Genomic DNA, 27,269 nt, shown 5'->3' with positions numbered 1-27,269 from the left:
CAATGCTCGAATGAGGTAATATTGACAAGAGTATCGAGTTAAGATCGACAAATCCGAATTACCGATAGTAGCCTTTTAGAGTTCTTGGAAATATTTATCGTGCTACAATTTTTTCATGTTTTTCGTCATCTCGTGAATATTGTTTCCCATTGGTTTCGACAATCCAATCATTCCCTTGATCATTGCTTGTCAAAATTATTGAAAAGTCATAAAACTTCTTATGTAAAAGCAATTTTCCCCTTTTGCCGGTGATGATATTTGCCACATTTGTTGAGCACAGTGGATTATGTGTTTTCTTGGGCTAGATGCTATTTGACAAGTCCAAAAAGTTTGCTCATGCTAGTTTTATGACATTTTTTCCAAATTTAGTTTCTTCGTCTCGTCCGTCCAAGCATAAACCAAATTAAGAACCCACCACTTCACATTTGAACAGTGATTGATTCAAGGATATGATATGTTTTTTTCTCGTATATCTAACTTTTACTATTGTATAAGATTGATTTAGAAATTGAAATGAAAATTCTGATTTTGAGTTTGGAAAAGCATATCTGCCTGCACTTGAAACTTGTATCCTGCATAATTGTTTGGCCTTATATAAATAAGCGACTCCTCAACTTCTCTTAGATTGAACAGCATAATTCATATCATCACAACTTGAAAAGGTCTACATTCTAGTTTGGAAGCTGAAGTTATAATTTAAAAATAAATCGACTTTTTAAGTGTTTACAGCAATTTTGAAGCATGGATAAATATTGAAAAGTGTTTTTTTTTTTTTTTTCAATTTTTAAATATACAAAACAAAGTCAAAAAAACTAGAAATTCTAACTAAAAAAAAATGTTTTTTAAAAGTTTTTTTGTAAAAAAAATGTTTTCAAAGACTTCTTTAACCAACCGGCTCTTACAATCTCAGATTCTCAATGATAGTACACATATGTATGATGTTTTGATTTGATGTTGACAAATACGTTGACTTTGAGAACTTCAAATCCTGATTTCATTACAACTTAGACAGTTTTAGGGTTAATTCGATGCTAACCCCAAGATAGTGTCGTGGGGGTAACGTGGCGGATCATGATTGGTCAAAATTAATGTGCCCCACATGAGATTCATTGATTTTGACCAATCATGAGATTACACGTCGCCCGCAGGATACTACTATCCTGCGGATTGCATGAACAAAATGATGATTATTGTTATTATTATTGACAGACACCCACGCCATGTTATCATCAAGTAAAAAGTCAATCCGCTGCATGTATGCCGTTAAATATGAAATCACCAAAAATAAAATATCATTAAATCCCCAATAATGTTAAACTTATAAATTTCAACTCTCCCACTCCCACTAGAATACAATTACCGCCGCCCCTATAATAAATAACATACATAAATACAAGCCAAACGTAGAAAAAAAGACACAAGAGTCAAATATATATATATATTAAAATTAATTCTCAACTCAACATCTCTTCTCAACCTTCTTCTTGTAGTTGTATATGTATAGCATCATCTGATTTATGAACCCACCCTTCTGCACAATCATTACATACAAAGCATATATAGAGATCAATAAAGAATATTAAAACACAGCTTCATATATCAATATTCTCTAGCTCCGACTTCTTTAATTAATAGATGTATTATTATTATTATTAATTATATATAAATATATATGGCAATGGAAGGAAGATCTCCATTGACATCGGAGACAAGGTCTCCGGTGCCGCTTCTTTACCGGCATCATTCGAGCGAAGGAGAAAGCAAGAACTTGGCGTCTATTTCCAGCAGCCTTCTGCCGGCTTTTGGGACGGTTGTTGGAGATGGCTCTCTTACTCTTAAAAGATTTGTTATTGCTCCTTATGACAGAAGATACCGGTAAGTTTTCGGTGAATTGGATGTTCACTGTATCAAAACTCTTCGTCAACGTGACGTAAACAGTTTTTTTTGTTTCTGAGTTCTTGGCATATGCATAGTTGTACATGTAGTTCTATTCTACCAAGTTTTGCATTTAATTAAGCTTATGTTTTGAAGAAAATGGTAAACACGTTCATTTTTATACTATAGAACGATCATGTATATTTTCATATAGGGAAAATTTTGGGGCCCTTTTAAAATGCATAATTGCATTCATTAATTATATATGTTTAATGACCACAATTATGTTTTGAAAATTGTTAGTTTGATAAATAATTAAGCCTAATATTTTTTTTGTCTAAAAGTTGTTTTAAGACTTAGCTGGCCTTAGTTGCCTCTAATTATTTCCTTGACTAACAAGGATTTATTAAACACAATCATCACACGCAAACACACACACACATACACGGATTATATTAATGGTTAATATGAGCTTGGAAATCGATTTGGTCATTAAATACTTTGAAAATATTGTAATCTAGATTATGATCTTGAACAAAATTCTGAATTTCGTGGTTGAATAACTCCAAAATAATAATAATAATAATAAATTTTTTTAACAACAATATGATTGATGATTCAAAAATATATGTTTCTTTTTCTTCATATGAAATAATTGCATTGAATAACGTGAAAATTCATATGTAATCCATTAAATTTTTGTCCGAGGATAACATCGAAAAAATCTATAGCCGCATCACCTAGTTAACACCTTCAGAATATCGATCATCAGCCATTTCACTTGACTTCCTTTTAATTTCTCTAAAAAGCTGCCAAAATTTTAAATATTATTTATGGTCATCTTCATTAATGGTCCATGCAGAGCCCAATATTTCTTCAATTTTATTTTTCTTTAAAATCGAGTCAAAACGGTATACATATCGATTTGATTGAGTCTGGGCCTGTCTGTCTGGGTCTGGCCACCAAATTTGGCTTCATATGAAAATATAAATGTAAATATTTTTTATTTAGAGTTAATTTTCAACCGGATTCTATCAACTTACGCGCAAATTATGCCAAATCAATAATACATGATTTTTTTATTCCCCAATTTATTTGTCCCATCGGTAGCTAATTTATTTTGAAATTTGGGACCAAAACATTCGAGTATCTAGCCGTACTAGAAAGATCTAAATTTATTTAATAAGAATTAGAGCTTATTTCATTATATACACAAAATCTTTGATTTATATGATTTCCATATCATTTTCTTGACTCAAAATTTTGTTTCACAGAATTAATATATAGCTTTGGAGATACACTCCAATTGCGTCTATTTTTCTGAGCAAAAAACTTTTAAATTTGAGTTTATATATGTTTTATAAGCATGAATTTTGTTGATTAATTTCTCATCTAAAGTTTAAGAAATCCATTGAAAAGTGGGCTATCTTTCAAAAAATGGTTCCTCTATATATTTTTAATTTTTTACATCAATATGAAATTTCTCAGCATAATTTTCTCTATAAATAAAGACTTTATAGTTTTCCCATGATCGTCTTTTGCTCGTGAAATTGTTCGAAATTGTTGTCACTTCGTTCAATAATTATCATATATATGCTGTTCAGTAATCTATTATTAAACCTTATGTCTAATTTATTTTGACTTTTCATACTTTCATGGACTAAGAATTTGGTAGCCATTCAAATCACCATTAATACTCACGAGCTCATAAAGTTTTGATAGACATAAAATATAGTACTATACATTACAGTAACAATTGGCTCATTTAATAAATTTATTTTAAAATACTATGCATGGCATGATCATTAAATGATTAAATTACCATTTAAGTACTCATATACAGTTATATATGCTTGCATTAAATTCCTCGTAAATGTTATAGCATATACACAAGATTCATAAAGTTTTATTTCTGGTATGAACTCTAAAATTGTGCTTAAAATAATCACAAGAATGTTGTGATTGCAGTTGGTGGCAGACTTTCTTGGTGGTGTTAGTGGTGTACTCGGCCTGGTCTTCTCCTTTTGAGCTAGCTTTCAGGAAATTGTCAAATGGAGCGCTCATGCCTGCCGACTTGGCAGTCGATTTCTTCTTCTTTATCGACATCGTCCTCACGTTCTTCGTCGCGTATTTGGACAAATCCACATATTTGCTTGTTGATGATCACAAGAAAATAGCTTTGAGGTATGAAACTAGACAAGCTGTTACATTAACTGCATGCATGTTCGTCTCGCGTTTCTTGTATCGATAATTTGTGTGGTTTCTCAGGTATGTTTCACATCTATGGTTTCCAATGGACATAGCCTCCACTCTGCCATTCCAAACTATATACAGGATTTTCACTGGAAAAAGTTCCGGCAGCGATGTCTTTGGCTTCCTAAACTTGCTTAGGCTATGGCGACTTAGGCGTGTCAGCGACTTCTTTTCTAGGTATTATCTCTACTCCAAGGTTCATGCAAAACAGCATTCTATTCATATCTGTGTTTTGTTTTGAATTCTCCTGAGGAGGCATGTCGAAATATTCGAGTTTATCAGTCTCTTTGCGTCTCCTTTATATATATCTAAAGGAGCTATCTGTCCTCTGACTTGCTTTCAGGCTAGAGAAGGACACTCGTTTCAGCTATTTCTGGACTAGATACTGCAAACTGATATTTGTGAGTAACCATGCATGTATCCCCTTTAACATGTGCGGTGATTAGACGAAGCATGCACCTAACCGTCGTGTTTATGAGGTTGTAACCCGTGTTGTTTGACAGGTGACATTGTTTGCTGTCCACTCCGCGGGTTGCTTCTACTTCTGGATGGCGTTACATTATCGCAATGGAGATGATACTTGGATAGGAGCTCAAGTTCCCGGTTTTGAGGACCAAAGCGTGTGGTTAGGATATACATATTCCATGTATTGGTCGATTGTAACTCTCACAACAACTGGATATGGAGACCTGCACGCAGAGAATACAGGGGAGAAGGTTTTCTCCATCTTCTACATGCTTTTCAACATAGGTCTAACGGCTTATCTGATCGGAAATATGACCAATCTTGTTGTCCATAGCTCGGTTCGAACTTTTGCCATGGTAAATGATCATCGCAAAGCAATGCATTTGCTGATACACATACTTTTCAAACTCGGACAATAACTTTTTTCCTCTCTATGTTGCGTTTGAAGAGGGATGCCATCCACGAGATCCTACGGTATGCTAGCAAGAATCGCCTTCCAGAGGGCTTAAAGGAGCAAATGCTAGCACACGTGACCCTCAAATTCAAGACCGCGGAACTACAACAAGAAGAAGTACTCGAAGACTTGCCTAAGGCAATAAGATCTAGCATTGCTCAGCATCTCTTTCGTAGGACAGTAGAAAACAGCTACCTTTTCAAAGGAGTTTCTGAAGACTTCATTGTCCAACTGGTAATCTATTTTAACTTCCGATTTTTTTCTGAAAATCAAGCATTTCAGAGATTATGGTCACACAATTAGAAACCAAGAATGCTATCAAATAAGTTTGTACTGAAGTTTTCCTATGACAGGTTCCAGAGATGAGAGCCGAATATTATCCACCTAAAATGGATATTGTCATACAAAACGAGATACCAACGGATTTCTACATTATAGTATCCGGAGCAGTGGTATAAACATAACCTTTTCAACTATTTTTTAGCATATTTACACAAGCAAAATCTTATAATCTCCAAAACTGCAGGATGTGCTAACTCACAAAAACGGAATGGAACAGGTATAAACCCGTCATTTTCAAGTTTGCTTGGTGATCATTGACCCGTTGCCTAGTAGTCTTTAGCCTCAGGACCATTATTTAGTGTGCAAACTTTTCGCGGCATATAAAGTTCTTACTCTGATGTAATTTTTCCAGTTCTTGACAAAGTTAGGATCTCCAGATATCTTTGGAGAAGTCGGCGTGATCTTCAATATTCCCCAACTTTTTACAGTGAGAACAAAGAGACTGTCCCAGGTCATCAGGATCAGTCACAACCATTTCAAGCAATTGGTGCAGCCGCAAAACGAAGATGGAAAGACAATCATCTCAAATTTTCTTCAGGTCAGCACAACATATGCCAAGTATTTTTCGTAATTCTCTGTTTCATGACAATGTTTCTACTCATCTGTACATGAATTTTGAAATGACAAATGCTTCTGCAATCTGTATTTTCAGAATTTGAAAAGCCTGAAGAAGGAGATACAAGAAGAGATGCCATTTGAATTGGAGTTGTTTGATGAACCCAACGTGGAGGTAAAATGCAAAGTCTTAATCATATTGCCTGTTCTTACAAGTGAAACTTTACAAAAACAAAAACCTGGCAGTTTTTCAAACTACATGCCTAGAATGTGTACCGAGTGAAACCAAAAACCAAAGCGAACACAGCTAATATGCAATCAAAAAACGTTCGATGGTTGCAAGGTCTAGTTTTCACAAAAATATCCGCGAGGTTCAACCCAGTATATATAGTTTACGAAAAGAACAGATCCCTCCATGTTTCCATCACTGAACATGAGTACAAAGTGATAATCGGTTCATTTTCAGGCCACGGCACCGGGTGAGGAACATCAAAATCATGAAGGACCAAGCCAAGAAGCAAAAGGTAGGACACCATCTGCTTGATGTTTTAGTACAGGATGTTCCACATCTTACATTCACCCAGTGATAGCACAATAATGTATTATTTCAGAGTACACAACTCACATGTCTTATGTCTATATATTAATTCAGTTAGCTCCACTGTTCACACGCCAACCTTACGTCCAACAAGGGTGGTAATCCATGGACATCATCCAGAGGATAAACAAAACGAAGACGGGGGAAAACTCGCCCATCTACCTGGATCAATATCAGAACTCTTGTCCCTAGCAGGTGAGTGTTTTCTATGGTTACGACGCTACAAATGCACGGTACCATTCAAAATCTTACACTAGACTAAAGATTACGTCTTTTTACATGATAAGTGGCCATCATAAGCATCCTGTTTCTATAGCAAACATGAAATAACAAATACAACAGAAGATTACCTCTACTTGGGGAATTCCGTCTTGAAACTTTGTAGGCACTTTGCTTCACATTTGTTTGGTAAATGTAGAAAAAAAGCTTGGGAAAAGAGGGACCACCATTATCATGGCTGACGGGTCTCATGTGGAAGACATAAATGCGTTACGAGACCATGATCACTTATACATCTACTGAAGCTTAAGTAACTCCAATGGCTCCAACGGCTCAGCTACTTGGGGGAATAAAGGCATACAAGGAGCAGTCTACTACAAATGTATGTTGTAGACCCCTCGCATGTAAAAATGCTGGTGTATAATGTTTTCTTTTTTAAAAAAAAGGAAAGAAAAGAAAAGAAAAGTTTTGTCTTTGTGATTGTAATTTTTATTTTGATTTTTTAAGTTCTCCAATCTCATCATTCGGATAAATTTAACCGAAATATCCCAAATTAATTAATTAATACTATAATACCTTAAGTTATAAAAGTGTAAATTGCATTTAAAAAAATAAAACAAAGCAAAAATTGCAAATTGGAATAAGCGGGTGATCATGAGATTAGGAGTAAAAATAAGAGAGAAAAATAATGTTTGTCCTACTTGAAAATAAGCCATTTGTCTTCTATGAGAAAAGTATTTAGTTTTCAATGAATAATTTAGATATTTTCTTTTTATGTTTTTAGAGTAAAATAATGCTAGTTAAACGAAAATTATTATTATTTATATAAAATTATTGTCCAAACTCTTCTTAATCATTTTTAACAATAAAATATTTTTTAAAAAAAACATTTGTCCAAACTCTAAACACATTTTCCACTCTAAAAGCGTTTTTATAGAATGATTTTTCAAACGCATATTTATTCTTAAAAAAACTTTTAAAACATTTTATATAAAATTCGTTAAAAAAAATTTAAAAAAGAAGTACTTGTCCAAACATAATCATATTTTGTATGTTATTTATAAATTATCTATTAAAGTACATAATAATAAAAACACGCCTTTATACATTAGGAAGTAAAAGTCGCATTTCTCTTGTTTTGCTTATATGTATAAATAGCTTTTTGGCGGTTTCTTTTGTAATTTTTGATTCATTCAATCACACTTGGTTGTATTGCATTTTGGAATTCTCTTTCGTTTGAATCTCAATGAAGATTTCTGGTTTCTTTTTTTTGCTCTATTAATTCTGATATGGTATCAGAGAATTAGGCTTCTACTCTGATTTGTATTTGCAATGGCGAGAGGACAGCAAGCTCTCAATAATCAAGCTCCGCCGAATCTGATTGCGCGAGCATCTTTTGAAGACACCGGTAGTCCTTTGTATTTGCAGAATGGGGATCATCCAGGTATGAAATTGGTATCACACCTGCTTACAGGTAACAATTATAACTCTTGGAATCGATCGATGACTACCGCATTAACAACCAAAAATAAGTTCGTATTTGTTGATGGTTCGTTGCTGAAACCTAATTCCGATGATTTGTTGTTTGGGGCATGGATTCGTTGTAATAGTATGGTAATTTCATGGATATTGAATGTTGTGAGTCGTGATATTGCGGATAGTCTATTGTATATGTCTACTGCCTCTGAAATTTGGGGAGATCTGCGTAATCGATTTTATGAGAGTAATGCTCCACGAATCTTCCAGATTAAGAAACTATTGAATGGTCTGCAACAAGGCTTAATGGATGCTAATTCATATTATACAAAATTGAGAATTTTGTGGGATGAACTTAAGGATTTTCAACCGGTGTCTGTGCGCAATTGTGGTTCAATAAAAAAGTGGATGAACTATCAAGATCAGGAATGTGCTATGCAGTTTTTGATGGGATTAAACGATTCTTATGCTCAAATACGAGCTCAAATCTTGATGATGGAACCGACTACAGCAATATCAAAGGTTTTCTCATTAGTATTGCAAGAGGAAAGACAGCGTTCCATACACAAAAATATGAATTCTGGTTCGGATTTATCATCAATATCAACTCAACAATCGCATGTTGCTGCTGTGAAAAGTTTTCAAAACAACAGGGGAGGAAGAAATGGATATCCTAATGACAGAACTCTGTGTTCTGGATGTCATTATCCTGGTCATACGGTTGATAAATGTTTCAAGATTCATGGATGTCCTCCTGGTCATCCTAGGTATAAACAGATGCAACTGACTGATGGAAGAATGAGAGCAAATCAAGTTTATACTCATGCTTCTATTGATGTTCCTATGAATGATGGACGACTGCAAGTAAATAAGTCCTTTGTGACTCCTGATGCATCCATGAGTAAGATGGAAGATTCTTTGAATCCCGACCAATGCAGACAACTCATTGCATTTTTGAGCTCAAAACTTCAGTCAGGGCATGGAAACACAATGGCCAATCAGCAGGCAGAATCGTCTGTTTCTTTCTCAAATGGTATTCATTCTTTATCCATTGGATTTAGTTCTAATCTTGCTTCTGATTGGGTTCTTGATACGGGTGCAACACATCACATTTGTTGCTCTTTATATCTTTTTCTTTTTTTAAACCCAAAATCTCTCGTGTTACCTTACCAAACAATTCCATAGTATCATCCACACATGTTAGCTCAGTTCCAGTGACATCTAAATTGGTTTTAGACAATGTCTTGTTTGTTCCTCAATTATGTTTTAACCTGCTTTCTGTCAGCTCATTAACTACACAAATATCTTGTTTCGTTTCCTTTTCTCATGATTTATGTCACATTCAGGATCTTACCAAGGACAAGATGATTGGGATGAGTAGAAGAGTTGGAAATCTATACATTCTGAACACTCAAATTCAAGACTTTCCTCCAGCAATCTGTAATGTTTACTTTAGTGCTTCTGAACTATGACATTATAGATTAGGTCATCATTCTTTTTCAAAGCTTGTTACTGTAAATAAAGTCTTGCATCCTACTTCAATAAAACAGGCTGATTCTCTTGTTTGTGATACGTGCCATTTATCCAAACAAAAGCATTTACCTTTTGTTTCAAATAATTCTTGTCATGATACTGTTTTTCAATTGATTCATATTGATATTTGGGGACCGTTTCAGACTTTAAGTGTTGAAGGCTATAGGTATTTTTTGACAATTGTTGATGACTATACACGTTTCACATGGGTTTACCTTCTTAAATCCAAGTCTGATGTAGTCAATATCATTCCTCAATTTTGTAAGATGGTGCATAATCAATTCGGACAGAAGGTCAAATCTGTAAGATCTGATAATACTCCTGAATTGAACTTCTCCCAGTTCTTTGAAAATGAAGGGATTCTTTCTTACCATTCATGTGTTGAAAGACCACAAAAAATTTTTGTAGTTGAACGCAAACATCAACACATTTTGAATGTCGCTAGAGCATTAGTGTTTTAATCAAACATTCCACTAGAATATTGGGGGGATTGCATTCTCACCTCAGTATATCTCATTAACAGGACACCATCTTCCTTTTTACCTAACAAAAGTCCTTTTCACCTTCTCTTTGATAAAAATCCTTCTTATGATCATTTAAGGGTATTTGGATGTTTATGTTATGGTTCCACTCTTCCTTCCCATCGCCATAAGTTTTCACCTCGAGCTATACGATCTGTGTTTCTGGGTTATCCACAAGGCTATAAGGCTTATAAGTTGTTAAACCTGGAGACAAATCAGGTCTATATCTCCCGTGATGTGATTTTTCATGAGAATTCTTTTTCTTTTAAGGATCAAGCTTCTACTGCTCCAGACTTAGATTCCTTCTTTGATTTTGTTTTTCCAGACCAGTCTACTGCTCCATCATCCTCCAATGAACTTACACAATTTTTTCCAGAAAACCAACCCTCTTTGACATGTTCTCATCGGGTCACACAAAAACCCATTCATTTGCATGATTTTCATTGTTATTCTACTTCTTCTCTTCTTTCATCTTTTCCTACAGTTCATCCTATGCACTTAGTGCTTAGTGATCAAAAACTTTCTAGATCACATCGTTCCTTTATTCATACTGTCTCTGCCATTTCTGAACCGCAAACATTCGCTCAAGCTGCTGCTCAGCCAACGTGGTGCCAAGCCATGACTGATGAACTTCGAGCACTTGAAAACAATGGTACCTGGACCATTGTTTCTTTACCTCCTCAGAAAAGTGTTGTGGGTTGTAAATGGGTTTACAAGGTCAAGCTTAAGGCTGATGGTTCTTTAGAAAGATATAAAGCACGGTTGGTTTCCAAAGGCTATACGCAACAAGAAGGGATAGACTATCTCGAAACGTTCTCTCCTGTCGCCAAATTGGTTACTGTTCGGACCTTGTTAGCCTTAGCTTCCATTCACAATTGGTTTCTTCTTCAATTAGATGTCAACAATGTCTTTTTGCATGGTGATCTTTCTGAAGAAGTTTATATGTCTTTACCTCCAGGTTATCAACGAAAGGGGGAGCCTTTACCCAATAATTTAGTCTGTAAGTTGCATAAATCGATCTATGGGCTTAAACAAGCCTCAAGGCAGTGGTTTGCCAAGTTTTCTTCCACTTTACTGAGTATTGGTTTTGTACAAAGCCATGCAGATAATTCTCTGTTTGTTAGAACACGTTGTGATATTTTTTTGGCATTACTCGTATACGTTGATGACATTGTAATTGCCACTAACAATAAACAAGAAGCAGAAGATCTCAAAGTGTTCTTAAACAGTAACTTTAAACTGAAAGATTTGGAGGATTTGAAGTATTTTCTTGGTATAGAAGTGGCAAGGTCAGCTTGTGGCATATCTATTTGCCAACGACATTATGCTCTTCAGTTGTTATCGGAAGTGGGACTCACTGGTTGTAAGTCACGCAGCACACCTATAGATGTTAATATGAAGATTAATTGTGAAGAAGGAGAGTTACTGTCTGATCCAATCATGTATAGAAAACTTATTGGGAAGCTGCTGTATTTGACTATCACCAAACCAGATTTAGCTTACTCTGTGAATAGGCTAAGTCAGTTTGTTGCTAACCCAAGAGATGCACATCTGCAAGCTGCTTATTCAGTACTTAAATACATTAAAGGAACCATCGGTCAAGGGTTGTTTTATAGTTCTAAGTCATCTCTGCAGCTTACTTTCTTTTCAGACGCTGATTGGGCAACTTGTCCGGATACACGTCGTTCTATTACAGGTTTTTGTGTGCTCATTGGTGAATCTTTAGTATCATGGAGGTCTAAGAAGCAACAAACGGTGTCACGTTCATCTGCAGAAGCAGAGTATCGCTCCATGGCTAGTGCAACATGTGAAATCACTTGGCTGCTATCATTGCTTAAAGATTTGCATGTTTCTCATCCTAATCCAGCTGTTTTGTTTTGTGATAATCAAGCAGCAATTCATATTGCATCTAATCATGTATTTCATGAACGCACCAAGCATATTGAGATTGATTGCCATGTGGTGCGAGAGAAGATCCAGCAGGGTATCATCAAAGCCTTGCACATTTCTTCTCATCTGCAACTTGCGGACCTGTTCACTAAGTCCTTGCTGCCAAATCAGTTCCGCACATTGCTATCCAAGATGGGTGTTCATAACATACATTCTTCATCTTGAGGAGTATTAAAGTACATAATAATAAAAACACGTCTTTATACATTAGGAAGTAAAAGTCGCATTTCTCTTGTTTTGCTTATATGTATAAATAGCTTTTTGGCGGTTTCTTCTGTAATTTTTGATTCATTCAATCACACTTGGTTGTATTGCATTTTGGAATTCTCTTCCGTTTGAATCTCAATGAAGATTTTTGGTTTCTTTTTTTTCTCTATTAATTCTGATATTATCATTTAACTATTTTATATTTAACCAAATAAATTAGTATCCACTTCGTCAAATAAAATGGGGCTAAAATTCACTTGACAAATGGGGCTAAAATTCACGATATATATATATATAGTTTTGCTATGCTGCCCACCTCTATGCCCACCTATGAGGTGACACTCATCCAATGAATGAGATGAATCATATACAAATGGTCAATGGATGAGTGTTCCTCATAGGTGGGCATGGAGGTGGGCACCGAAGGTGGGCAGCATAGCAAAACTCATATATAGTTTTGCTATGTTGCCCACCTCCATGCTCACCTATGAGGTGACACTCATCAAATGGATGAGATGAATCATATACAAATGGTTCATCCAATGGATGAGTGTCACCTCAGAGGTGGGCACCGGAGGTGGGCAGCATAGAAAAACTATATATATATATATATATCGTGAATTTTAGCCCCATTTGTCAAAACTATATATCTTGAGCAGTTCGACAGCTAAATTTAAAATTTGGCGTACGATTCATACATTCATTTGACCACTCATACTCACCTTTCCTTCCTCGTCGACTAACTATCGCTCTGGTCCGTCTTCCATTCAAGTGACAGACACCATCAAATGACGTTCTTCACTTCTTCTTACATTATTTAATTTAATTCTTTCGGTTAATTGATATAATTATGCAAAAATAAGTTTGAGCAGTTGAATTTGTGGCCATTTGAGGTTAGAAAGTTGCCCAAATAAGAATGGGCAACAACCAAAATGGTGATGTAAGTTTGCTAATTTTGTATTTTGATCCTACAAGTATTCAATTTTATAAGAATGGTAACAACCAAAATAGTCATGCAAGTATGCTAATTTTGATCCTACAAGTATTTCATTTGGGTTTTGACATAAGTTAGGTTATGTTTTGATTTTTAATCCTTTTTTCATCGAGTGCTGACCTGGCGTCGAACACGTCAGCATTTTTCCGTGTCACAATAGCATTTTCTGATGTCATGTCAGCACTCAATGAGAAAAGGACCCAAATATAAAATAGAATACCTACAGGACCAAAACACAAAATGGGCAACCTTACCGAACTATTTTGGATATTTTTCCAAATAAGAACTTAAACGAAGATTTTAAAGTTATGGAGATCATATTAGGATTCAACTAAAGATCACCATTTTCAAGATCTTCAAAACCAGCTGTCTGAAAATGATCCACGCTTCTTAGGTTTCCATATTTCCTTGAGAGAGAGAAAGGTATATAGTTCCTTCAAAATGTACGGGATTCATTTACTTCAACCAACATAAAAAATTTGTACATTTACTGCTAGATATGAATCCTTGACTTGGCTTACACCATGTTAAAATATTTCCTTTCATACTCATGATGTTCATTGTATCATTGTATGGACTTGTACCTAAGCGGGTTTTGATTCATTTCCCATGGTTGTAAAGCCAGATTTTTGTTTTAGATGTTTGATTTTCTCGAATAGAATGGCTTTATTCTTGGTTAATGCTCGAACTCAGAATCTCAAGAAAAATTACAGGCTATTTTGCTGCAACATAATTTTTAACCCTGATGCATTTCTAAAACTGTAACAAATTGTTTCTTGTGTTTCTAAAACTGCAACAAATTGTTTCTTGTGTTACTGCTATCCCTAAGATTCGAACATCAATAAATTTAAATCATCCATATAATAATTATAATGAAAGCACTTTTCAAAAAAAAAAATTATAATGAAAGCAATTATATGACAAAGTATTGACAATCTCAAACAACTCAATACATCCTGCCAGTACATTCTGCAGAACCACAGTAACATTTCTTAATCTTGATATTTCCATTTGAATCACGTACCTGGTCAACTGTGTAGTTGTAATGGTAAGTCAGCTCTTGCAAAGGGGGAATGTTCTCCGCGGCGAAAAGCATTACGTGGGGCATCCTCTTGTCATCATGATCATATATCACATTTTGAGCATAGAGATTGGGTGAACAGCTGTGATTGACAAACCTGCCAACATTTCCGTATTGTCCAGCATCAATTGTATATCCAGCTTCAGCTTCTTCCATAGATTCGATTGGGATTGCCTGTTCTTCCGCATTGAGAGAAAAGTCGCTGTAATTTTGACCAATATCAAAGAGATATTCATCATTTCCGACTCTTTGTTCTGCTTCCTTGTCTTCAAGAAGTTCGCCTGCGTACTCACATATAAAACTTCCTGAAGGAATAGAATTTACGGACCTTAAACCCCAGCCCCTTGAATCTGTTTTGAATATCTCAAGCTTGAATCTGATGCCACGTTGGGTGACTCTGTTATAGCATGAAGGAGGACAATTACAAGAAGGGCCACACTCAAATACCAGAGGTTTGGCTTCAACAATAGCTCCGTTATGGTTGTATGGAATCTCACCCCCGTTTCTCACTGCACATGAGCATTTTTTAGTGTCACTACATCTCCCTGTGCAATTACAACCTTTAAGGGGGATGGAACAGAACCAATCAGGATATATCATCTTGGGGGTGTAGTTGAATGGGGGAGGTTTCTCATCATTAATAATATTGACAGCAAATATAGGGAACGACTCTTTTCCTTCTGAAATATCACTGACACAAACACCTGGCCGAGTTTTGGATTTATATGAATTCTTCAATTCCTTCCAGGCAAGTTCAGGTTGACCAGGATTCCTCCTCAACTCAAACATGAAAACCTGCTTACCCCGAGGCCCTACTTCTGTCCAATATCTTTTCACGGTGTATAGGCCATCATAAACATAAATGGAGACTATCTTAGGTCTTGAATCAGCTGGATCAATTGTCTTTGTTTCCTTCCACCCACGGACAACACGAACCGGAGTCTCGGCTGATATGCTATTCCTTAAAGCCAAATTACCTCTTTCAAGCTTCTGATCTTCAGGTTGCTTAGTCTTCCCAACAACATTTCCTCCTTGCCCCGAGTATATTAAGACATCAGCATTCTCCAAATCATCAGAATAAGCCCCAGAAGCAACAATACTAGTGGCAACTGGTTCGCCATCGACCTTCATCCAGTCTATACCAGCCTGATACAAGCGGTGAATACCAACAATCGCAAGTTCCACCCTGTACTGAAACTCGTCACCCACTTCAACTCCTGGTACTTGTCCAAACATCTGTTTATCGGTGTTAACTTCTTTTCCTTTGTGTTTAATTACCTTTGCAGAGGCAAGATCGATCCTTTTTGTTTTTTTGTCAGACTCCTTCGAGTTTCCTTCCTCGTCTGGCATTGAATTCGCTTCCTCTTTTTGCAAGAGCTTCCGACAAATAGCATGAAACATCCTTAGAGTTTCTCTCACTCTGTTACGGGCATCACCTTGACATGAATAGTTAGGACCAAACGGAGGCAAGCTGACTCCCATGTCTTGCTTTTTACGGATGGCAGAAAAATTTGCAGGTAAGTCTCCATGATGATCAGGACCTGCCTCAACCGATTGCATAATTCCCTTGGGGCTACCATCTTCATGAACCAGGGAATCTTCTTCCTGCTTCATAGATGGATCTCGCGGAAATTTCAATTCAGAACTACTTTTCTTAGAAACAGCCTTCGTCTTTTTTCTCAAGGACAATTTCTGATTCCTCGCTTTTCTTCCACTGTTACTTCCATCTGAGTTTTCTAAAACTATTTTCTCTTGTGTCCATGGACAATAAGGTGTTGTCATCCGACCGTTCACTACCTCCCGCTCCACTTCATCTTTTAAGCTGACACCACCGTGCAAAGGCTTCATATCATCACATGGATCCTGTGCATAGACAACAATCTCCTTTCCAGCTGGTCCTGCAATATCTTTTTCATCATCACAGGGAATTGCTTGGATCGGAACAGGTGTTAAATAGGGTAAATCTTCGTCATAAACATTACAATCTTCCTTGTCAAAGACCACTGATGAACCCGGGTTTCCATCTGCATCATAGGAAGCAGGAACTGCTGTCTTTTTTGTAGATGAATTTCCTAAACAATCTGCTTGAATATTCCTATTTGAATGAACGGCTTTAGACTTACGTTTCCTAGGAAAAGTATGCTTTTTTGACATACCAGCGGTTGATTCACCAGGTAAATCATTTGAAGCTGGTTTTCCTTTCCTCCATGGACAAAACGGTGCAGCAGCCAGGCCATGAACAACTAGTCTATGCGATATGTCATCTGAGCCAAAATCATTGAGTGGAGACCTTACTGCAGCACTTCTCTTTACGGAGCGAACCACAGTTTCTGTCATCACTGATGTACTATGTCTGCTATCAAGCACTGCCTTGGCCGAGGTTGCCGATAAAACGGTAGATTTTCTTGCATCTGTTTCCTCCATATTGCTATCTTGTGAACCTCTATTACATTCCTCAAAACTTACGAGCTCGCGAGCTACACTGCCTCTGTTTTCAGTTGTATCGTATATGTCCTCTGATTTTATTGTACTGGTTTCATTCATCTCCTCGAAATTTTTTTCAACATTTTGTACTCCATCGAGGCAGTCTTTTCCTAAAGTAACAGTCTGTTGCTTTTGTTCGGTAGGAAACCGATCGTTAGTCCCACAACCTGGAGGGAAGTCACGAACAGCTGACACTCTTCTCGGATGGTATTTGTCCTTCACCATAGCAGAAGCCCCTAGCTTAAAACTGCCATGAAATGAAGTTGATGGCTGAGAGAAACCAACCAATGGCAATTCATCAATTGAAGAACCAGCATCTAAAACGGATTTTGCCTCCTCTACAACCGAATTTGGAATTGAAACAGATGCTTCCACCTCCCTTAACGTTTCCAACGTTGTCTGACCTTCAGGCTTGGTCTCTTCCTTAGAAGAATCAGACTCTGTAATCTTTGCAACACCATCCGAGAAATCATCCATGGTGTTCATTTTCCCCTCCAATGCATCCAATGATTCAGCTCCATCTAATTCAACGGGTTGATCTAATACTTCGAGTGTTTGAACTTCAACCTCATTTCGCAACTCGTGGCATGTGGGTCCGATTTCCATCATCACTTCCTCCACATTCGCGCCATCTATTCCTGTGGCTGTAACATCTTCCACCATCGCATCCACCGACTCAACTACTTCTTTATCGACAGGACGACTAATGCAACGCGACTCACAATCAACCTCGATGTTAACGCCACTAGGTCCCTCATCCTCTACAATTTCAGAATTCTTTATCCCATCGAGTTTCAATAATTTAGGAATGTCACCTGTATCACCCTCTATTGAAGTGGGCGATAAGAAACTGTCGACACCATTAGCTATCGCAGCATGGGCCATGTGGCAATCATTAACGCCACCAGACTCGGGAACACCACCGCCACCACTTCCATTCTCTTCATGCTTGAAATCAGCAGATGCAGCACTTAGATCACACCCAGGAGGAAAATCACGGATCGCAGATACTTTCCTGGGCTTATATCTGGGCACAAAACCATTTTCCAATGGCCTCTTGTTCGACGCTCCCCCAAATAACCCAACGTCTGAAATCGAAGCCATTCTTGATGGTCAATGAGCTCTTAAAAATGAAGATTTACCAACCCCATCGAAATCTTGGAAATCTAAATACCAATCAATCCATAACAAGAATGCAACAATTAGGGCTAACAGACGAAACGAAAACAAAAAAAAAATCGATCGATCGATCGGTTCGATACCTGAATCACGAGTTTCGAGATCGAATTCAGAATCCGAGGAACACGGTAGCTGTTCATGTGCGGGTGTATTCGAGAGTATATATGTGAAATTTGAGGAAATGGAGAATATGTGATGCCTCCGAGAGTGACGAGGGGGAACGATGAAATCACCGTTACACCCACTCGTGTCGGGGCGTAGTTTTGCGTGGCGCCAACGCGCGGTGTGTAAAGGTGTCGGTTTTTTGTATGGATTTGGATACCTCCATTTTTTTTTTTTAATATCAAATATTCAAATCGATAAATTTGTCCCTACTTTAAATTATATTTACAAAATCATCCCATTGCTTAATTTAATATTATTTTCGAAATTGAAATGATGTGTTAAGTATTAAAAGAGAATAATATTTAAGCATACGCTTTGCGTGTGTGATATAATATATAAATTGATTTTATGTATTTACATATATATATACGCTTTGCGTGTGTGATATAATATATAAATTGATTTTATGTATTTACATATATATATATATATATATATATATATATAATAACGTGGTTTATTTTTCATTATTACAAAAGATATGGTTAAGAAAAGAATATGAGGAAGAATGTGAGAAAGTGGGGTAATGATATGATATTTTTAGTAAATAATAGTAGGGGTAATTTAGTCTAACCATTAAAATGACCAAAAACAATTACTCTAACACTCTTGTGCATTATAATATTGTATAGATTGTATAGATGAAGAGTAGAAAAACATTTAATAATATAAAATTTCTAAAACGTAGATAAAATATGATAAATAATTAATACTTTCGATAATATACCCATCGCAGTTGTGTGGGCAGTAAATGGTCACACGTGTATTTCATGTGAGGTCCATATAAAATTTAGTCAATCATGACCTTACACACTATTGAGGGGGTTTAACCCGAAAAACCCGAGATATTGTTAGACATAAATTTGATAAATATTTAAAAAAATGCGGATTACTTCCAAAATAAGTTATTCTTAACAATTTTTTTATGAAAAAATTCATATCACTTATTTTTATAGCTACTTAAGCTATTGTGCACTTACAAATATTTGTCTTATAATTATGATTGTTAATTATAAATCTATAATCAATTATTTTTAGAGGTTTCAAACATTATATAAACTATCGTGCACTTACAAAATTTGTTTAATTGTGACTGCAAATATTACCTAAGCTATTGTACACTTACAAATATTTGTCTAATTATGCATGTGTAAAATATAACTGCTAGTTATACATTAAAAAATAAGTGACAAAAAAAGTAAATGAATTAACGTCAAGAATATTTTTTCTTTTTACAATGATACGCACAACTATTATTCTTTGTTGCGCATATGATAAACTCAATAACTTGGACTTCTTGGATATGGATGGATTTGATTTAGTTACAACTTATATAGCTTTTTTGTGTTTCGGTTGTTTCATCTATCGATGAAGGAATTCTAAATTTTTTGACTTAATTTAAGTTGAATTAGATTCATGATTTATAATTTTACTTATCATTCCAAAAATATTATAACCAAAAAAACATGTAGTGTTATGGACGATTTGTGTGTTTAATTCCTTGCTCATTTATCACATGCCTGAAATTCAGGATTTATTAATTAATGTCTTATCATTTAAGCCAAATGGTACTTAAATAGAATATAATATATGCATTAAATAGACATGGATTTGTATCAATCAAAATCTTTTTGAATGGTAAATTAATTAAACTGAATCTGGAAATAACCTGGATTTTGGTAAATTAATTGTATCTCTAAATGCTATCTTCGTACCTACGTTTATAAAAAAGAAATAGAGACCACAAAATCATTCAAAATGACTATAAAAGTCGCCACAAAATTTTTTAGATTCATGAATCAAAATATCAATTTCCTTAATGACAGTGCATAATTAAATACATCATATTGGAATTTGGAAACAAAAACTCTAGGAAGTAACTCTGAAATAGTCCATAGTACATTAGTATCTTAGCATCATCCGCTAATACTTAATTGTTTGCATCTACTAAATAATCTTATTCTCACAATTCATCGATCACGTCGAGAGCGATTTTGTGAGTAATTATGAAAACCAAAATTTGAGGATTAAAACATATAATTAATTTATGCAATAATAATCTGATAAATGTACGTATCAAAGAGAAAAGCATAATGAAAATTAATTACTAATTTATGCTTTAAAATGAATCACAGAAAAAAAAATAATAATCCTTGGTTTCTGCAACATTGAGTCAAGGGTCACTCGTATGCGGACTGAACGTGGAAAAATAGAATGGTTATTAGTGTGTATACTGAGAAGACCTTAGAGAAATCAATTTGGTTTCTTGGTATGACCTTAATTTGAATTTTAAATTATTTAAAAAAAAATGGTGGGAAATAACTAATATAAATATATAATTCATGGTCTTTTAACTACTCCTCATAGATTTTGGCTAATATTTAACCCAAAAAACATTCATTTTTTGTTCACATAAATTTATTAGATTTTTTTTCCAAAATTAATTTTAATAAAAAAATCAAATTTTTCGTCATACACAACGTGTGTGCAAATACGCTAGTATATTTTAATATGAGAGGTCAACCTCTCATAGTAACCAACTTGGTCATTTTAATTTAATGGATGTACAAAACTAACTCGTATCTTCTTTCATTCGATAAAATGATTATAAAACTTATTTTAGTAAACTTTTATGTTAAAATACATGTGCACGGATTGTCGCGTGCATGAATCGCTAGTATTGAGAAAGTGAGAATGAAGAAGTAATATACAAATTATCGAAATTGGGAGAAGGAAACTAGCTAGTATATATTCATGTTCTTGAAAATAAATTGATCTGAAAGTTATTTCCCTTGTGTATGTTCATTGTTAAAATGTATTATCTATATTATTTTTTTTCTCATAATCAATAATGATAAAATAATTTTTCAACACTGTGTATTATTATTACTTCTTAAGTTTTATTTGTTAAATATGTCATGACATCAAATTCTATATTTTTCTCAATTTCTAATTTATACAAAACTATAATATTTATTACAACCATGGTTTCCGACAACTATAGATTCAATTATATTTGTAACACATAAAATCTTTCAATAAAGATTGTTTGCGCTCATTTTATAATGCATGTTGTACATATTATATTACATTAAATTTTACTAATTACTAAAATATCATGAAATCAATAATTATTTGCAAGTCAGTTCATCTCAACTTATTTATTTAACAATATTGTTTATCGATAATAAAAGGTGCATGTTTCCGCGTGCATCGCACGTGAATTTTACTAGCTATAGTTTACTAAAAATATGGGGAAAAAATGTGTTTTCTTTCGATATGTATTATTTTGGTTATGGAATTACTGATTGTAGCGTACCGTAGAGACTCAACTTATTACTTACGTATATATAATATAACAGTTATATATATGTTGGTTATCAAGATTCACATATATATAATTCTCATAATATATATACGTTAACATGAAAAGTTGCAGCTATGGTGGAAGATTGATCGTTCATAAGGAAGAAAAGTAGTTCCAGCTGTGTCCACTCTCATTTAATTTCTTGTTGAGGGAAAGAAAGAAATCTGAAGATCGCATTAATTCACTGAGGTACGTAATTCGTTTAATATAATACGTTTTCTTTTCCTTTTCTTTTTTTTTTTTTTTTTTTTTAACTTGATTTCATGGGGCCGGGAAACAATGCAATTCAAAAAACTGTATGGCATTTTTAATTTTTCCCGTCAATCGTGTGATATATATATATATATCTATCTTGGTTGAGTAGATGCTATCCGCAGAATAGTGGCATGCGGTGACGTGGCGGTCCATGATTGATTAAAATTAGTGGGTCCTATGTGGGACACACTGATTTTGACCAATCAAGGGGTTACACATCCCCGCAGGGCATTACCCTGTGGGCGGCATGTACTAAACCCTTTGATTGATGCTTTCACTATTTTTAATTTTAATTATTTTATTTGTTACCATATATAATTTTTTTACATGTAATTTCTGATTATTTTTAGTCTTGGTTCTTTATTTCTTTTCGTTAGAGGAGAAAGATTTGATTTTAGCGAGCAGTTTCTATGATCAATGACGATTTGTTTTACGACGGGAACTTTTTTTCCTTCAAGTTTTTAGCAATTCGGTTAATTATTTATTCGGTTTCGTCACGGTTGTTTACATAAAAAAAAAAATCGGTTAAACCGATTTTGTTTTCAAATAAAAAAATCAATTTGTTATATGGGCCAATGAATTTAGTTGTTGTTGAGCTTTATCTTGGGTCAAACCACTTCATTGTACTGATACACCACCGTACGCAATTTCCGATCGACCTCGTAGACGGTTCCTTCGACTCTACCCCATGGGCGGTGTGTAAGTATTTGATTAATCCAATTATGTGGGGCCCACATAATTTATATCAATCACAACACTCCACACCATAGGTTCGAAATTTCTCTCATAGACTTCGTTCGTCATTGATTGATTGGTAGTGAGAAGTTTTGTATCAACTGATTTCATATTTAGCAACAAATTTATTTTTAATTATACTGTTCGAATTGAATTTAATGTTTAGGTTCAGACTTGATTATAAAAAGCAAATTAATTCATGGAAGGAAGTGGAACCGGTGCAGCCCATCAAGTGACATTTCTGAATACCATGCGCTGGAAAAGTCGATAGAGAATTTTCAAAACGAGCCGCAAATTCTGCAACACAAAGGTTTGGAATTGATGGCTTATTATTTTGTCTCGCAAGATATTATCTTGGCTACTATTAGTAATTGCTCTGCCTTGGACTATTCAGACGCTTGGTACATTTTATTTCTGTCACTTTTGTCAGCTATACTGACTTGTTTAGCTTTGTTCATCACAATAGATAAGTATATAGCGACCATCAAATGTCACGACAAAATGTGGGAGCGGTATAACAATACGATGCTTCCCCACCATATTAACCCAAGGCCAAGGTCATGGACACGACGTCATAGAAGCTTGGAACGATGATTCTGCACGAAGCAGGAGACATTGGACTCTTGTATCGTGCATGGTGATATTGTAGTATTTTCTGGAATATTGTTTTCAAGCCCTTGGACAATAATATGCAAACATGCAAAGAAAAGGAAGCAACGTCAATTGTAGTGAATAAAGTTTGTAATAGGTCTAGTTTTTATGAATTTTTGTGACTTTGGATATATGATACTTGTTGATTGATTGATGTTGTGTTTTGCGCATATTTTAAACACACATTAATAAATGATGGAGATATGTTATAGCTACCTGAGTATCCAAAAAATTAAAAATACTTTAGATATATAGATTAAGGCTTATTCCCATTTTTTGAATTTATTTATGACCACAAACATATCTTGAATTACATAAAAAAAAACGCACGTGAAAGAATTTATATTATAAAAAATTACAAGTAGATTTTGAGATGAATTTCAATTGATGAACACCCATGTACGTGAGCACCTGCTGACGTGGCAACATGCACACCCAATAGGTAAGTGACACGACACATTAGCAGATGCTCACATGAGTGCTCACTGTATTGCGCTTAATTTTGTTAAGTTTTAAAAGCACAAAAAAACAAAAACAGTGAATTATTTATATTTATAATAATATATAAAAGTCTGGTTACCAATACAAGGGTCGACATCCCTCTTTTTTAGTTTCTACAACCTGGAATCCACAGTTCAGAACAATGTCCCTTGGCCTACCACTATAGTCACTGCTAGGAAATAGGGTTTCCCTAAAACCGTCAACCAAAACAATTAGGTTGCATTTGAATGGATGAATTTAAAGTTAAAATTTATATATATATGGAATCGTTTCAAATACCATTCAAATTCAAATCCTCCAATTTACATGCAATCTTAGTTTATTTATGATGTAGGAATTCACGCAGATGTGTATCACACATTTCTAACACATCATACTGTGAGGACTTCGGGTTGCTAATCTCATTTTAGGGCAACTAATGATTAATTAAACAATTAATCAAATAATTAAAGAATAATAAATCAAGAGCATAAAAACTTTTTTTAAAAAAAAAATTTCCCGAGCCTCGCTCGATCGGGAAAAAACTACCGATCGAGCGAGCATCAAATCAAAAGTCTCGGGTCTGCAGCACAAAAAGCCTCGCTCAATCGGGCAAAATCAACCGATCGAGTGAGCAAGAAAATCAGATTCACTGTCCTTGAAAAACAGGCCTCGCTCGATCGGTAACTTTTACCCGATCGAGCGAGCCATTATTTGCTCGAATTCTGCAGCTGAGTTTTTGCTGTCAAAACTAAATCCAAAGTATATTTCATCATTCAAATCAAGTCTAAGCATGTTATAAAATCTGAGAACATGCATATAATCATATAACAAGTTTCATGCATTATAACATAAGCTTATTACATCCAATAAATAGCATAAAGATATGAAACAGTAAGCTACACGTCATCTTCAAAGGTGAGCTTCTAAACACAAGTTCATATCAAGTTCTATGCTATCAAAGTATCATTCGTTCAACCTACAACCCGAGTCCACACTTGCTACATCTCTCTCCCGAGCTATCAAGGTCGTCTTAACCATGCTCTTGCCCCTCCTGTTGCAATGCACACATACAAAACAAAACAACAGCCGGATAAACTCCGGTGAGAAATTATTCTCAGTATAATCGACATATACATGCGTTAAATAAATTCATATCAACCCTAAACATATCAACTCAAGAATAGAGTAAAAATAACGCATATCTCGCTTCATAATTGATTCATAAATCATCGTTGCCATCAAGATTCGTATCCGATCTTGACATGGATATCCATCTATCAAAATCATTCCGGATTCGAAAATAAAGTCGCCCTCCGACCTTGGCATAGAATCAATTCGTATCATCATCATATCAAAATCATATCGATTCAAAATTAAAGATCCACTACCTGGGATGGATCGACAACATCAAAACAATAACAAGTTCTCAATTAAAAGAAAACATAATCAGTATGTGATTTGGCGGACTACTCAAGATTCATAAATCCTGAGTATCATAGTCCTGAATCTCGATATCGTCTTATACCTTCGTATTTCGTCTGTTTTGAACGCTTCAAATCTGAAACATAGCATCAAAACAATCATATCAAACTTCGTTCTATTCATTCATTTCAAACTCGATTCAGAATCATCAATCAATCGTCAAGAAACATCATTATATTTCAAACCTTCTTCTTTTCTTCTTTCAACGAAGTCCAGGTTCTCGAGTCAATAGACTTCAAAATAATCTGAAATTGAAGAATAAAGATGCTACAACATCAGAAACATCTCAATGAACATCTCGGTTCAATTATCGGCTATCAAAACATCAATCTATTATCAAACAACTCATTCAAACCGCAAGCAAACTTCCTCGGTTCACAATCCTACCTCTTGAGTTGATTGAGCTCGTAACATGTTTGAAATGTACAGATTATCATCTAACAAAATCAGTATATGATCTTCAGATCATTGGTTCAATTGTAGACTATCAAAAACGGTTTCAAAACATCAATCGACGGCATAACGACTGAAAATCGGTAACCGACGAAATATCGACTTCGAATATAACTTTAATCCAAAGCATTCGGCTATTCAATTCAAGAACAGCACTCAACTCATTACACCAGCAGCTAGAATTCGTAATATACATGCTGGAATTCATGCGTAAGTTCATTCAACATCAAATCATCAAGTCGGTTTCAATATCGGATGAATAAACATGTATGAACATCAAAACTAAAATCACGTTCTGATCTCTGTCCATATTCGAATTTCAAAACCTATTCAAGACATCATAAACCTTACATCAAATCGAAGGCCTTGTTGCAAGGATTCCAGAACATCTTTCGGAATTGAAATCGGACGAGCGGATCAAAAGTTACGGCGATTTGAAACCGCAAAATCAAAAGGAAAGGGAAGAAGCTCGGCTCCCTGTTCGAACCTCTGCTCTCAATTCTGAATTTGATCATGTTAATCCACGTAGCTTTTCTGATAATCGATTAAAATTGGATAGCTTTAGCCAAAATTGCAAATTAATCCCTAAAACTTCATAAATTGCAATTCAGTCCTCGTCCTCTTTTTAATTCAATTTCAATCCAAAATAATTTAAGAATATTAGAATTTAAATCAAAACTCTAAATATTTCCAAATTAAATATACTCGGATTAAAATTAAATAAATTCGGATTAAATTCAATAATCCTGGCCGTTTGCACTTTAGTCCTCAAAACGTCGATAATTCCAATTCAGTCTCTGATCGATTTGCATCGTCAAAATAAATCATATTAATTTCTGAAACGTGGAATTTAATTTCAAATTCCATAAATATTCAATTCGAATATTTATTCTTTTAATTTAAGAATTCTCGAAATTTAATTCTCAAAATCCATAAATTCTCAAATTAAATATTCTCGACTCGGAAATTAATTCTATAATTTCCTTAGCTTCTCAAATCAATATTAGCCCATAATATAGAATTTAATTCTCAAATTCCATAATTAATAATTTAATATTTTCGGGCCTTACACATACAGTACTGAAAATTAAAAATAAAAATCGATCGAGGTGGCTTTCTCACAAGTTGAATTTAGGTTCCAATATGCTTTAATTAGACTGCATGCATTCATGTGAATTGTATTGGATCCCCTTGTGTTATCATTAATGTTGGGTCTTTGCGGGCCTGCGGCTGTTTTCAGCAATACCACCTTGAAATGAGTTGATGTCTGGCATGTATTTTCAGCATCAGTTTTGGCAGTTGTTGTCAATTTTTTCTACATGCTATCAGTGTCTATTAAATACGTCGAGTTTAAAAATATTCTTGACAAAAAAGCAACGGGGCCAGTGCCTTAGAAGGAATTCAAGGAACAAGGAATTCAAGGAACAAGTGTGGATAGAATTGCTCTGATATTTCGCATCTAAGCGGGCATTAGATATGTGACTCTCGCATT

General features: G+C 34.9%; 3 protein-coding genes and 1 long non-coding RNA gene across 4 annotated transcripts; 2 read left to right on the top strand and 2 right to left on the bottom strand.

Annotated features, from left to right (window-relative positions):
* Nucleotides 1-1,428: 1,428 nt before the first annotated feature.
* LOC140875999 (potassium channel KAT3) lies at nucleotides 1,429-7,267 on the top strand. Its single transcript, XM_073279841.1, has 13 exons — nucleotides 1,429-1,875; nucleotides 3,844-4,059; nucleotides 4,144-4,305; nucleotides 4,472-4,529; nucleotides 4,632-4,949; nucleotides 5,042-5,281; nucleotides 5,401-5,499; nucleotides 5,574-5,606; nucleotides 5,742-5,927; nucleotides 6,042-6,119; nucleotides 6,411-6,468; nucleotides 6,597-6,737; nucleotides 6,961-7,267. The coding sequence occupies exons 1-13, from the start codon at nucleotides 1,673-1,675 to the stop codon at nucleotides 7,062-7,064; spliced, it is 1,896 nt and encodes a 631-aa protein (XP_073135942.1). The 5' UTR covers nucleotides 1,429-1,672; the 3' UTR covers nucleotides 7,065-7,267.
* An 826-nt stretch (nucleotides 7,268-8,093) lies between these two features.
* Nucleotides 8,094-9,024, top strand: LOC140872636 (uncharacterized). The gene is made up of 2 exons (XM_073275527.1): nucleotides 8,094-8,793; nucleotides 8,891-9,024. The coding sequence occupies exons 1-2, from the start codon at nucleotides 8,094-8,096 to the stop codon at nucleotides 9,022-9,024; spliced, it is 834 nt and encodes a 277-aa protein (XP_073131628.1).
* Nucleotides 9,025-14,303: 5,279 nt separating this feature from the next.
* Nucleotides 14,304-18,473, bottom strand: LOC140875736 (uncharacterized). The gene is made up of 2 exons (XM_073279515.1): nucleotides 18,270-18,473; nucleotides 14,304-18,173 (listed from the first exon to the last, which is right to left on the bottom strand). Exon 2 carries the CDS (start codon nucleotides 18,109-18,111, stop codon nucleotides 14,389-14,391), a length of 3,723 nt encoding a protein of 1,240 aa, XP_073135616.1. The 5' UTR covers nucleotides 18,112-18,173; nucleotides 18,270-18,473; the 3' UTR covers nucleotides 14,304-14,388.
* A 6,115-nt stretch (nucleotides 18,474-24,588) lies between these two features.
* On the bottom strand, nucleotides 24,589-26,275 carry LOC140876495 (uncharacterized). Its single transcript, XR_012148811.1, has 4 exons — nucleotides 26,129-26,275; nucleotides 25,510-25,569; nucleotides 25,368-25,400; nucleotides 24,589-24,893 (listed from the first exon to the last, which is right to left on the bottom strand). It is a non-coding gene; the product is annotated as an uncharacterized lncRNA (long non-coding RNA).
* Between the last annotated feature and the right edge of the window lie 994 nt (nucleotides 26,276-27,269).

Source organism: Henckelia pumila, chromosome 1 (genome assembly GCF_033568475.1).
Source record: "Henckelia pumila isolate YLH828 chromosome 1, ASM3356847v2, whole genome shotgun sequence".
In the NCBI taxonomy this organism is placed as follows: Eukaryota; Viridiplantae; Streptophyta; class Magnoliopsida; order Lamiales; family Gesneriaceae; genus Henckelia; species Henckelia pumila.
The sequence above is the reverse complement of the archived record's forward strand: the minus strand, read 5'-3'. Positions and strand labels throughout refer to the sequence as shown.